Source organism: Schistocerca piceifrons, chromosome 1 (genome assembly GCF_021461385.2).
Source record: "Schistocerca piceifrons isolate TAMUIC-IGC-003096 chromosome 1, iqSchPice1.1, whole genome shotgun sequence".
Classification (NCBI taxonomy): domain Eukaryota; kingdom Metazoa; phylum Arthropoda; class Insecta; order Orthoptera; family Acrididae; genus Schistocerca; species Schistocerca piceifrons.
The window spans coordinates 1,171,949,870-1,171,962,112 of NC_060138.1; the positions used below are offsets into that span (position 1 = coordinate 1,171,949,870).

The 12,243-nt window shown below is 42.6% G+C and overlaps 1 protein-coding gene across 3 annotated transcripts in view; it reads left to right on the top strand.

Annotated features, from left to right (window-relative positions):
- LOC124781499 overlaps positions 1–12,243 on the top strand; it is a 59,325-nt gene that overhangs the window by 13,272 nt on the left and 33,810 nt on the right. Inside the window, exons 3-4 of one of the 3 annotated variants that reach the window (XR_007015953.1) lie at positions 2,374–2,457; positions 9,563–9,760. Coding sequence is in view for 1 of the 3 variants with exons in the window: in XM_047253866.1 (XP_047109822.1) it covers positions 2,374–2,457 (84 nt within the window). In the remaining 2 variants the exon portion in view is untranslated. The remainder of the gene's footprint in view (positions 1–2,373; positions 2,458–9,562; positions 9,761–12,243) is intronic. The other 2 variants (XR_007015954.1, XM_047253866.1) reach the window with 2 other exon arrangements.

Here is a 12,243-nt window from a genome sequence, read left to right on the forward strand (position 1 = left end):
GACGAGTCTTCATAACTGCTAGAGAAGTTTTGTGTCCTATTTCTTCTGCTGATTCCGTAGAAAGAGGACGAACAGCTTCTTCAATATCACTGATGAATGCTGGTATCAGAAAAACCTTTGGCGTGGGAGCAAAGTTCAGTCCTCTACTTAAAGCCATCATTGTAGCATCTTCCAGATGTATATCTGTCACATTAATGATGGAGCATTGAATAACAGTTTATCGCTGCGAAGTAGTCTCAAGCCAGCAAAACTTTGCCGTCTGTCTTGATGTGACTACCTAACGAACCAAGTCTGACTTGGCTCTGGTTTCACCATCAATCCAGTTCCATGAATTGTAGGGTAATTCCGCAGATGTCTTCAGATGCAGGTGATAAAGTTGTTCAGAAACCAGGTCCAATTTTCGACAGGTAAAACGGAACGCCTCCTGAATAATAGCAACGCCAGCTTTTCTTAAAATGTAGTATATCAAAAACTGACCCATACGGATTTATATTTACATGCAAATAGCTGCCACCATCCTTTGCAGACAGTGAGTGTACCCAGAACTCTGGTACACAGAGCATACTTCATTGCTGACGAGAGCTGTCTGGAGGACAAGCTTTAAGGCACTACGGATGAAACGAACAGTAGATATAAAGAATGCAGAAAAGACACGAAATGTTTTAAATCCATGGCTTTTCTGCCTCGTGGGGAGCCTTCCGCACTCCACCAAAGACAGCAGCATTCCTAGGTTCCGTTAAAGATTATTGAGTACTTCAGAAGCCTGGAGTTCTCTAGATCCCCTGTGATTGTGTCCATTCGTACATCAGATGGATGACATGTACAGTCCGCGAGAGATGCGCAGAGCGCCACAGGTACAACCGGCTATTACAACCCAATAAATCTGCAGTGGCAGGGTACTGTATTGATACTGGGCACTCTACGGCGTACGATAACGTCAAAATTTTAGCCTCAACTTCATCTTTCTGGGACTCAGTAGTGAAAGAAGCAATTTAAATTCAGTAGACGATGAATTTAATTAATAGAGATAGAGGCTTCAGCTTGGACAAATCATGGAATACGGCACTTTCCGTAATAAACCACAAAGACGTTGTGATGTGGAACTCGTAGTGATACATCGATACCACTGTGTGGATTGACTGTGCAGCCATAAATCTAATTCCATGCATATGTTACACCTCTTTGCCACGGACAAATGCCTCTGGTGCCTTGTGTATCTATGGCTGCATGCGCAGTGATGCGGCCCTCGGGTGTAAAAGGATGAAGCAAGTGCTGCAGTGTCAGTCGCCTCAGCTCACTCTGAAGATGGCTTCATGGTATACAGCTGAAATTTTAGAAGTAGTGAAATTTATGTGGCTACATGCTTGAAATTTTATGGAACAATCATTGCCCTGTGAAAATATGAATATGCACAAAAATGTCAGTGTCAGTCCTACTACCTTACACTCAAGTAGAAGCAGTGAATGTGTGGTTGAGCATGTGAGTTGTTTCCTGCAGCACATGTAAAGGCTTAATGAATCATCTGTGTGAGTGCACTACACTGACAACTTTTTGACCGGTAAACTTATTGAAGGTGAAGATAGTGTAACTTAAACTATGTGTGTGGATCTAGCTAGTACATACTCGGAAGGCATATAAACTGTAGCTGTTAATGAATCAACCCTGACAATCTATTCTCACACATAACTAATAAAATCAGAAAGTGGTTGCTAGCAGTGTCTTCCTCACAGTTCGTGAAGTATTCACGGACTGCCTCAAACCATTCGCTTTCAAAATTCAGTTATCATGTGGTTCTCCCCATGCCCGCACTCCTCCCTCCCCTCTGGGCTCTGCCTTCTCCCCTCCCCTCTGGGACCCCTTCTCTTATTCCTCTGCTCCACACTCACAACTCCTGCCCCTCCCCCTCCCCTCTGCTCCTGCTGCCCGCCCTAACCCCCATCCACCTCTGCACCCTTCTCCCCGCCCTCCACCCCACACCCATCCCACTCTGCTTCGCATCTGTGCCCTCTTCCGTCACAGCCCTCACTGGCCCACTGCTCCCATTTCTGTCTCCCATCCTATTCCGTGCTCCCATTGGTTTGCCCTTGGCCCTTTTTTCCATTCTCCCTCATTCACTTCCTTCCTAGTCTCCCTTGTCTTTTCGCTAGTTTCGTACATGCTGCTTACTTGAGTTTTTTATTGTGTGTACTTAACTACACCCTCAGTTCATTGTGTCAGACGTTGAAATATGTAACTGTGTACTTACACTATCCTGTTGTTATTTTCTATATTTTTTGCCTGAGTTATCCTGATACTTGCTTTACTAATAACAAGACTAATAAGTATTCAAGAATTTTTCAGTTTGTTTTCTATTTATGTTCATCTGTATTGCAGTGGCCATCATCCCCAGAGCCAAGAACAGTCTCTAGAGACAGTGGATATACGACACCATCAGAAGGGGCAGTTCATGATGCTCAGGTTAGACTTCAAAATAGTATTTTTATAGTTGATTAATGCTCTTTTCAAGGCTGTTATGTTTGATTAACCAATCAAAATTCCTAGTTTGTTTCATTGGTATCCTAGTACAAATTTCCATTTTTAAAAAATAACTGACCATCCGCATCCTGACTCTGAATGCAATATTGAGCTGCACTAATGAAGTAATCTAAAACACACCACTTGACAGTATGAAATTTCCTAGATATATCATGGTTTGAACATTTTCAACAGTGGTTAGCTGTGGGTCTTTATGTGGACAATGTTATAAAGCTATAAGAATGAAAATTCGTGGCTAGAATAATATGTACACACAAGTAAAGGCAACCACTCAACTGATATATGGCACATAGAAACACCTAGGAAAAAACTGTATTTAGGCTAGAGTTTGGTTTCTTGCTTTCCCTCCAGTAAAAGTACACACATTCTTCCACCCAGACACACACCTGCAGCGATAGCTCCTAGTGATCATTAATAGCAGTTACCTGGGCATGTAGAGGCAGGAAGGGAGTGGGAAAGTTTGTATAAGGCAAGGAGGGGGTAGAAGGTTAGTGTCAGGTCTCTTGAGAGATGACTTTCTGGCTACACAACAAGACAAGAAGAGTTAAGAGTGTAGAGCATATAAGAGGAAGAGGGGGGTGACTTTGAGGGGAAGAGAGGAGAGGACAGGAAGATGGTGGTAAGGAGGGAGACCAGCAGGGAAGACAGAAAGGGAGAGTGCATCTGCATTGATACATGTCTTAATGACAGTAAGGCACTTGTAGAAACAATGATTACCAAAGTGCAGGTGGCCACTAATCCAAGTAGAAAGAGTTCTGTGTTCAGTAAATTAGATAGAGAAGCAGTAATGTCAGCTCTCAATGAAGAGCCTGAAACATTTATCTCAGGACAGGATGTTGGTTAAAGTTGGAAACAATAGCTGATCAAGGACTTTATAGATATGTACCTAGTAGAACAGCTCATTAAAGGAAGGGACTCTCCATGGTATAGTGTCGTTGTAAACAAACTTCTAAAGGATCAGCGACTGCAAATAACAAAAAAACATAGGGCTACAGATTTAGAGATGCTGAATGAAACACAATTGGCTGTGAAGAATGTTCATGATGCCTCTGTTGACTAATGTAGCGGAATATTAGCGAAAGGTCTTTCACAAAATGTAAAGAAATTCTGGTTGTGTGTGTCTAAAAGCTGGCACCTGCTTTGAAGCCATCATAAAACTGCCTTACAAATCAGTACTGAAATGTCATGTACCAGTTGTTGAACGTGTCATATATTTACAATAAAACAAGAAATATCCACAGAAAAACATTCATGCTGTATTGTGAAATCACAACAGAGTGGTTGAAATTGAATTCAGGATGGATGACAAACTGTAGAAGAAGCTGGAAGCATAAAATTAGCTGAGGTGAGAAGTGGTGAGGAAAGTGGGAATGTATGAAGTAAAGTGTCTGGATTGTGAAATGAAGTGTACAGCGCAAATCGGAAGAAATATCAAAATAAGGTTTAAAGACCACAATAATAGTGTGTGTCTCATCGGCAGTGGCTAAGCAGCTCAGGAATGAAAAGTACCATGAATATAATAAGATTTCAAGAAAAAGGGTTGTTGCTGTCAAACTGAGACAAAGTATAGATTTTTTGCACATACAGAGAGGAATGCATCTGCTTGTAAAAAGAGAAGACAGAAATGTATGAGGGGGCATTTCTGGACCCGATGCCCACTTTTGGAAGCAGCCACCAACTTATTTTACTTAACAGCGTTAAGTTCTGTGTTCCCTGTTGGTCATTCTATATGAATGCATGCATTGCATGTTTGTTTTCTGTAGATTCATCTTGATAAATATTCGCGAAGCAATGATTAACATGATCAGTGCTGTGGCCTTATTTACTTTTTTATTTATTTATTTCCCAACAGTTTCTGTGGTGTACTCCACTGCCATCTGGCACCAAGATGCAGCAAATATAACATTAGCGTCAGCTGTCCCAAAATACATCATCGTAATGTCAATAATAACTATTGTACATTGTATTATGTTTCCTAATATTATAGTGAACTACACATTACATGTGTCGTGTTACCAGCAAAATTGTAAAACCATGACGGAAACATAATTGCAAATACCATTATATAGTAGATTTTAGATTTACTGTTGAAAATCAAAATGGCTAAAGCAATAGGTGTATTGTTCAGTAAGAGAGCCAATAATGTGTATCGAGTAAGGTGCAAATGTGTAATAAAACACGTACAATTTGTTAATAAAATTGAAATGTGTACTAGAAAAATCCAGTTAGAGTATGAGTAATATGTTAACATAATGTTACATCTGAATGATGATCTGCCCACTTTGTCCAGTGCAAAACTGTGACCCACCTGCTAAAAAAAAGGGGGGGGGGGGTAACAGGGTCCCATAAAATAACTTAAACCACTGCCCATGGCTCCCGACGACAATATAAGTAATTTCAGTGTGTACTGTGGTCATGCATAAGGCAAAATAATACGAATAAATAAGGTACCGTATGAGGTGGCGAATAAGATACGACAAAGGAACATGCACTCAACATAAAATAGCCACACGTGGTGCAAAACACCTAACCATATAAGATGTGCCTTTTGTCACAAGTGACCAACGCAAGCCCCATGTTACGTCTAGCTGAGAAGAAAATTGCACTCAGAACCAGACCTGAATCAGTATGTTGCTATGCAAAAGTAGGACACAACTAGCACTCGGGCAACATGCAGCTGTCTATATGTGTGTCTATGGCCATCTATGTAACATGCAGTACATTTAGTATAGTAATATACCACATACAGTAGCTTCCAACTTCGTTGGAAGAGGGGTACATACTGAAAACAGTGTAGGTAGCCAAGCACACATTCATGAGCAGATCAGTCTAACAATACTGGGCACCATAGCGTGACAGTGACCTCAGTTTGTGGCAGAAACGAAACGCTCCCATAGCATACTACGGCCAAATACAGAATAGTAGAAACCAGTAAGGCATTACATGGATTAGGAAGTGCAAACTTATAATAAGATAACATCTAATCTGTTTATCTGGCCCTCATAAATTCTGTTTCCAGTTTATCCGTGCGTGGTTTTTTTTTTTTGCCTCACAGTTAGTTTAGATTTCTCCTATGCCCACTTTCTACCTAGCGTTACTATGGTCAGAATTTGTACTGGTATTGTTCTCATGTGTTGATGGATCCCAGCAGTGACAAATCTAGCAGCCAGCTTCTGAATTGCGTCGATGTCTTCCTTTAAAATGACTTGGTGAGAATTCCAAACAATTGAGCAATACTCAAGAGTGGATTGCACTAATGTTCTATACATGACATGCTTTACAGATGAAAAACACTTTCACAGCATCTTCCCAATAAACTGAAATCAACCGTTCGCCTCCCCTTCTCTCATCATTATTTGCTTGCATCATTTCATATTGCTTTGCAATGTTATGTCCAGATATTTAATCAACATGAGTGTGTCCAGCAGCATACTACTAATGTTGTATTAGAACATTATGGGATTGTTTTCCCCTACTCATCTGCAGTAATTTAAATGTTTCTACGTTTAGAGCAAGCAAGATCACATTACAATTCTGTCTTTTGGGAATGCGTAAATTTCCTCTGCTGTTGAAAGGAATATCTGAAAATGCAGGTGCGTTGAAACGTGTCGTTATTTCTGTTTGGCAGTTGTCTTAAAATAGCAAAATAATGCTTGGATGAACAGTGGCAATTTTTAAAAAAAATTGGTTTCATGATGTTGTGCCAGTTGTGAGAAGACATTGGGAGTCGCAGGACCTTCAGCTGAAGGCCATATTGTGTATTGACAATGAACTGCCACACATCCTTGGTTGGGACAGCTTGTCAGTGGTGATCTCAGAGCGATGTCCTTCCCTCCTAATGTAACAGCTTTTCTTCAACCTCTACATCAAGGTATCCTAGAGAATATCAAATGTGTACGCAGAAGACAGTTACTGGGTAAATTGATTGATGAACAGGAGAAGTTTGTGTGGTTGAAATTGATAAATATCGAATATGTGGTTTTTATGGTTGCATCTTCTTGGTATCAAGTTATTTAACTGTTTATTCTGAAATCATGGGAAACAGTATGGCCTGCTATTTGTGATTCCACCACTGCAGCTTGTGAAGTTGTCAACACTTCTGAATTCCTTGGAATGTTAGCAAACATTCATGGTTGTCCAGATATAGATGATAACGATGTAAATGTGTGGTTGCAGAATGACAGTGATTCTGGTTATGGCGTGACGACCAGTGATGAAATTTATACTGCCACCTGTTATTGTACAGAGAATGACAATAATGGTGAAGTGGACAATGAAACTGGCATATCAGGAAAGAAATAATGCATTATGCGGAGGCAGTGACCCAGGTGGAAATCTAATAGTTCACCTGTTACATCAGTCAGAAACAACAACTACTGAGCTGATGTTAGGGTAACATTGATGTGATTGTACTGCTTTGTAACTCCACGCAGGTTTAAAACAGAAGAAACTTTCACTATTTCAGGATGTACACTATGTGATAAAAAGTATCAAGATACCTGGCTGAAATGACTTAAAAGTTCATGGTGCCCTCCATTGGTAATGCTGGAATTCAATATGGTGTTGCCCCACCCTTAGCCTTGATAACAGCTTTGAATCTCACAGGCATACGTTCAGTCAGATGCTGGAAGGTTTCTTGGGGAATGGTAGCCGATTCTTCACAGAGTGCTGCACTGAGGAGAAATATCGATGTCGGGTGGTGAGGCTGGGCATGAAGTCGGCATTCCAAACATCCCAAAGGTGTTCTATAGGTTTCAGGTCACGACTCTGTGCAGACCAGTCCATTGGTATTGTTGTGTAACCATTGCGCCACAAGCCATGCGTTACAAACAGGTACTCGATCGTGTCGAAAAATGCAGTTGCCATCCCTAAATTGTTCTTCAACAATGGTAAGCAAGAAGGTGCTTAAAACATCATGTAGGCCTGTGCTATGATAGTGTCACACAAAACAACAAGGGATGCAAGCCCCCTCCATGAAAAACGTGACCACACCATAACACCACCACCTCCGAATTTTACTGTGGGCACTACACACGTTGGCAGATGACGTTCACCGAGCATTCGCTGTAGCCACACCCTTCCATCAGATCGCCACGTTTTGTACCGTGATTCGTCACGCCACACAATGTTTTTCCATTGTTCAGTAGCACAATGTTTACTCTCCTTATACCGAGTGAGGTGTCATTTGGCATTTACGGGCGTGATGTGTGGCTTATGAGCAGCTGCTCGACCATGAAATCCAAGTTTTCTCACGTCCCGCCTAACTGTCATAGTACTTGTGTTGGATGCTGATGCAGTTTGGAATTCCTGTGGATAGATGTCTGCCTATTACACATTACGACCCTCTTCAACTGTCTGTGATCTCGTCAGTCAACAGACGAGGTCGGCGTGTATGCTTCTGTGCTGTAGGTGTCCCTTCACATTTCCACTTCACTATCACATTGGAAACAATGGGCCTGGGGATGTTTAGGAGTATACAGACACTTGACCCAAGTGACACCCAATCACCTGACCACGTTTGAAGTCTGTGAGTTCTGCGGAGCACCCCATTCTGCTCTCTCGCGGTGCCTAATGACTACGAAGGTTGCTGATACGGAGTACTTGGCAGTAGGTGGCAGCACAATGCCCCTAATATGAAAAATGTGTGTTTTTGGGGGTGTCCAGATACTTTTGATCACATGGTGTATATGTGAGTAAGCTACAGTATCTACGGGATTTAACTGGCAAAAAGTGTTTCTTGTTAATCCCAAAATTAAAGGTTTGTGTTTTGTAGTACATCGTAGAGTTTTTGTGTTTCGTAGAATATTTCTGGAATTTCAGTATTCAGAATTACATCCATTCCCACCTGTTGTGGCTACAGATCAATAAATGAAACCCACACTTTACACCAAAAAAGTAGAAAGATGTAGCGCAAAGGCAATGCAATGTCAGTCATGCATCTGTCTTGGGCTACACCTATTTCGGCTTGGTTAACGGGCTGCGCTAAACACACTGCACTGGAGCAGATATGGGATAGTGATATGTATCGGCCATGATGAGTTGGCCTTCTTCCAGTTTTTGATTTACGTAACTAGCTATATCGAATGGAGAAGTGCAGGTGCAATTTTTTTCGCTCCATTTTTGGTGTTGAGTACCATTAGTTTTAGGAGAATCATCTGCCACAGAGGTGAGATGATTTTTTTATACACACTCACAGTGTGAGATACATGTACATTATAGTGATCGTACTAAACTGCTGGCACTATTGTTTTGTTAGTGTGTCATTGGTATTATCATACCTTATGGTTGTAACAAGCATGGCGTGGTGTTGATATTGGTCAGATGTGTGGTTCCTGTAGGCATGTTTTCAGGGCTTGTCCTCAGTTAGGTGCAGTTTTGTTGTGTATCATAGTTCAATACTTTGTAGTTTCAGGCTCTGTTTTTTACACTGTGCAGGATGAGTTTTGGGAATTACTACTGCTGTGTGTACTTTCTATCAGTACATTTGGAAGCCATCTAATATGTAGCAACAGACATTGTATGGCTACTTGTGTTGTATATTCTTCAGGTTTGTGTACAGTTCACTGCATTGTCTTGATACTCCAGTGTCCTATTTTTCTGATGTAACTTGCAGGTTTCATTCTTTGGTTGGGAATGTGGTTGTATTTCGATGCAAGCGTGGGTAATTGGTGTTTGTCACATCGGACATATATGGCATTATAAATTTCCCATATGAATAGGCTTTCACCACTTATATATGTGCTATACTTACATGTTACCTTATTATACATTTGCTCTTTGTTAATGCATTATTGTTTGACAGTGGTACACTATGGGGGTGTTATGTTTCTATTGCGAACCAAGGACAGACGTACTGTCATGCTGTGATTACCTGCTACTGTTAGCATGATGTGCTAATGATCACATTCTTGATTACCTGTGCTGTTTATGGATGTACCTTCTAATGATACAGTTGGAATCTGTTAGGCTAAAGGGAGATATTTTCGTGGTATAAGTAATTTCGTGATAATTTTTTGCTTGTGTGCAGCAGACATCCAATTTGCAAGGAGAAGGTTGGCCAATGTTGTGGTAGTTCTGTGCTTCCCACCAGATGCCTGTTTCTATTCCACGATGCTTAAAGTCAACAATACAAAACTTTTTATCATTCTTCGTGCCGTTTCGTGAAATACTGTGGTGGTTATTGCATCATCTGTGTATTTTTGATACTGCGTGGAAACAATTGAAGGTACGTGATTTATTTTACGGTATGTTATAGTCAGTGATGCAGTGAATGTAAAAATGTATTGCAATTACTTGTGCGGCTTAAGTTGCACGTGATAACGCTTAAGGGGAACAGTGAATTTCTTAGCAAATTCCACTCTGCAGGATGATGTCTTTTGCATGCGCTCTTATTTTTCGCTATTGTATGAATTGTAAGCGAGATATCAGCTTAGTGTACTATAGCAATGTTATTGCTAATAGTATGTTCTACACGTCTGTACTTCTAAATTTATGTTTTGACATGTCACGAAATTACCTACCTACATTTATTGCAGGTCATGTACAGGATGCCAAGGGAGCATTCAAAATATACTATTCAGCAACTTCTAGCCACTGCTAAATTAGTGAAAGTTAATAATGGATGTACACTCCTGGAAATTGAAATAAGAACACCGTGAATTCATTGTCCCAGGAAGGGGAAACTTTATTGACACATTCCTGGGGTCAGATACATCACATGATCACACTGACAGAACCACAGGCACATAGACACAGGCAACAGAGCATGCACAATGTCGGCACTAGTACAGTGTATATCCACCTTTCGCAGCAATGCAGGCTGCTATTCTCCCATGGAGACGATCGTAGAGATGCTGGATGTAGTCCTGTGGAACGGCTTGCCATGCCATTTCCACCTGGCACCTCAGTTGGACCAGCGTTCGTGCTGGATGTGCAGACCGCGTGAGACGACGCTTCATCCAGTCTCAAACATGCTCAATGGGGGACAGATCCGGAGATCTTGCTGGCCAGGGTAGTTGACTTACACCTTCTAGAGCACGTTGGGTGGCACGGGATACATGCGGACGTGCATTGTCCTGTTGGAACAGCAAGTTCCCTTGCCGGTCTAGGAATGGTAGAACGATGGGTTCGATGACGGTTTGGATGTACCGTGCACTATTCAGTGTCCCCTCGACAATCACCAGTGGTGTACGGCCAGTGTAGGAGATCGCTCCCCACACCACGATGCCGGGTGTTGGCCCTGTGTGCCTCGGTCGTATGCAGTCCTGATTGTGGCGCTCACCTGCACGGCGCCAAACACGCATACGACCATCATTGGCACCAAGGCAGAAGCGACTCTCATCGCTGAAGACGACACGTCTCCATTCGTCCCTCCATTCACGCCGGTCGCGACACCTCTGGAGGCGGGCTGCACGATGTTGGGGCGTGAGCGGAAGACGGCCTAACGGTGTGCGGGACCGTAGCCCAGCTTCATGGAGACGGTTGCGAATGGTCCTCGCCGATACCCCAGGAGCAACAGTGTCCCTAATTTGCTGGGAAGTGGCGGTGCGGTCCCCTACGGCACTGCGTTGGATCCTACGGTCTTGGCGTGCATCCGTGCGTCGCTGCGGTCCGGTCCCAGGTCGACGGGCACGTGCACCTTCTGCTGACCACTGGCGACAACATCGATGTACTGTGGAGACCTCACGCCCCACGTGTTGAGCAATTCGGCGGTACGTCCACTCGGCCTCTCGCATGCCCACTATACGCCCTCGCTCAAAGTCCGTCAACTGCACATACGGTTCACGTCCACGCTGTCGCGGCATGCTACCAGTGTTAAAGACTGCGATGGAGCTCCTTATGCCACGGCAAACTGGCTGACACTGACGGCGGCGGTGCACAAATGCTGCGCAGCTAGCGCCATTCGACGGCCAACACCGCGGTTCCTGGTGTGTCCGCTGTGCCGTGCGTGTGATCATTGCTTGTACAGCCCTCTCGCAGTGTCCGGAGCAAGTATGGTGGGTCTGACACACCGGTGTCAATGTGTTCTTTTTTCCATTTCCAGGAGTGTATATACCAAGCTTCAAAGCAAATGGATGTTCCATGGATCACATTAAAAGACTGCCTCAACAGAAATGTGGAAGACATTCAAGATCCTCCTAAATGAGGAAGACCATTTGCCCTAACGCCAGATCTCGAGATACAACTATGCAACCACATTATAAAAAGTCAAGAACTGAGTTTTGGGTTGAAGGTTATGATGGTGAGAAAAATGGCATATGAATTAGGGAAACGAGCTGGTCGTGGAAATTTCTTAAACTCCAAAAAAGGAAGTGCCAGCAAATGATGGTGGTTGAGCTACAAGACAAGGTACAATCTTACCTTATGCACTCCTGAGAACCTTGCCGCTTACAGGGCTTCTATGGCAAATGAAGAGACGATTCGTGATTTCTTTTCCAAATTAAAGAAATTGGTGGAAGATTTAAAAATTCAGAACTTGCCTGATCAATTACGGAATTGCGACAAAATTGGTTTGTCGTATGTCGTGAAAGCAAATAGTCCTTACGTCAGTAGGAAAGCGATACATTTACAAGAGAACTTATGCCAATGGAACATGGATTCCACCTATAATTATATTCAAAAGGAGTTCGGTGGAGTGATGTGCTAAAGCATGACAGTCTTCCAGATTCATTAGTAAAACTTTCTCCGAAAGGCTGATTAGCAGTGATT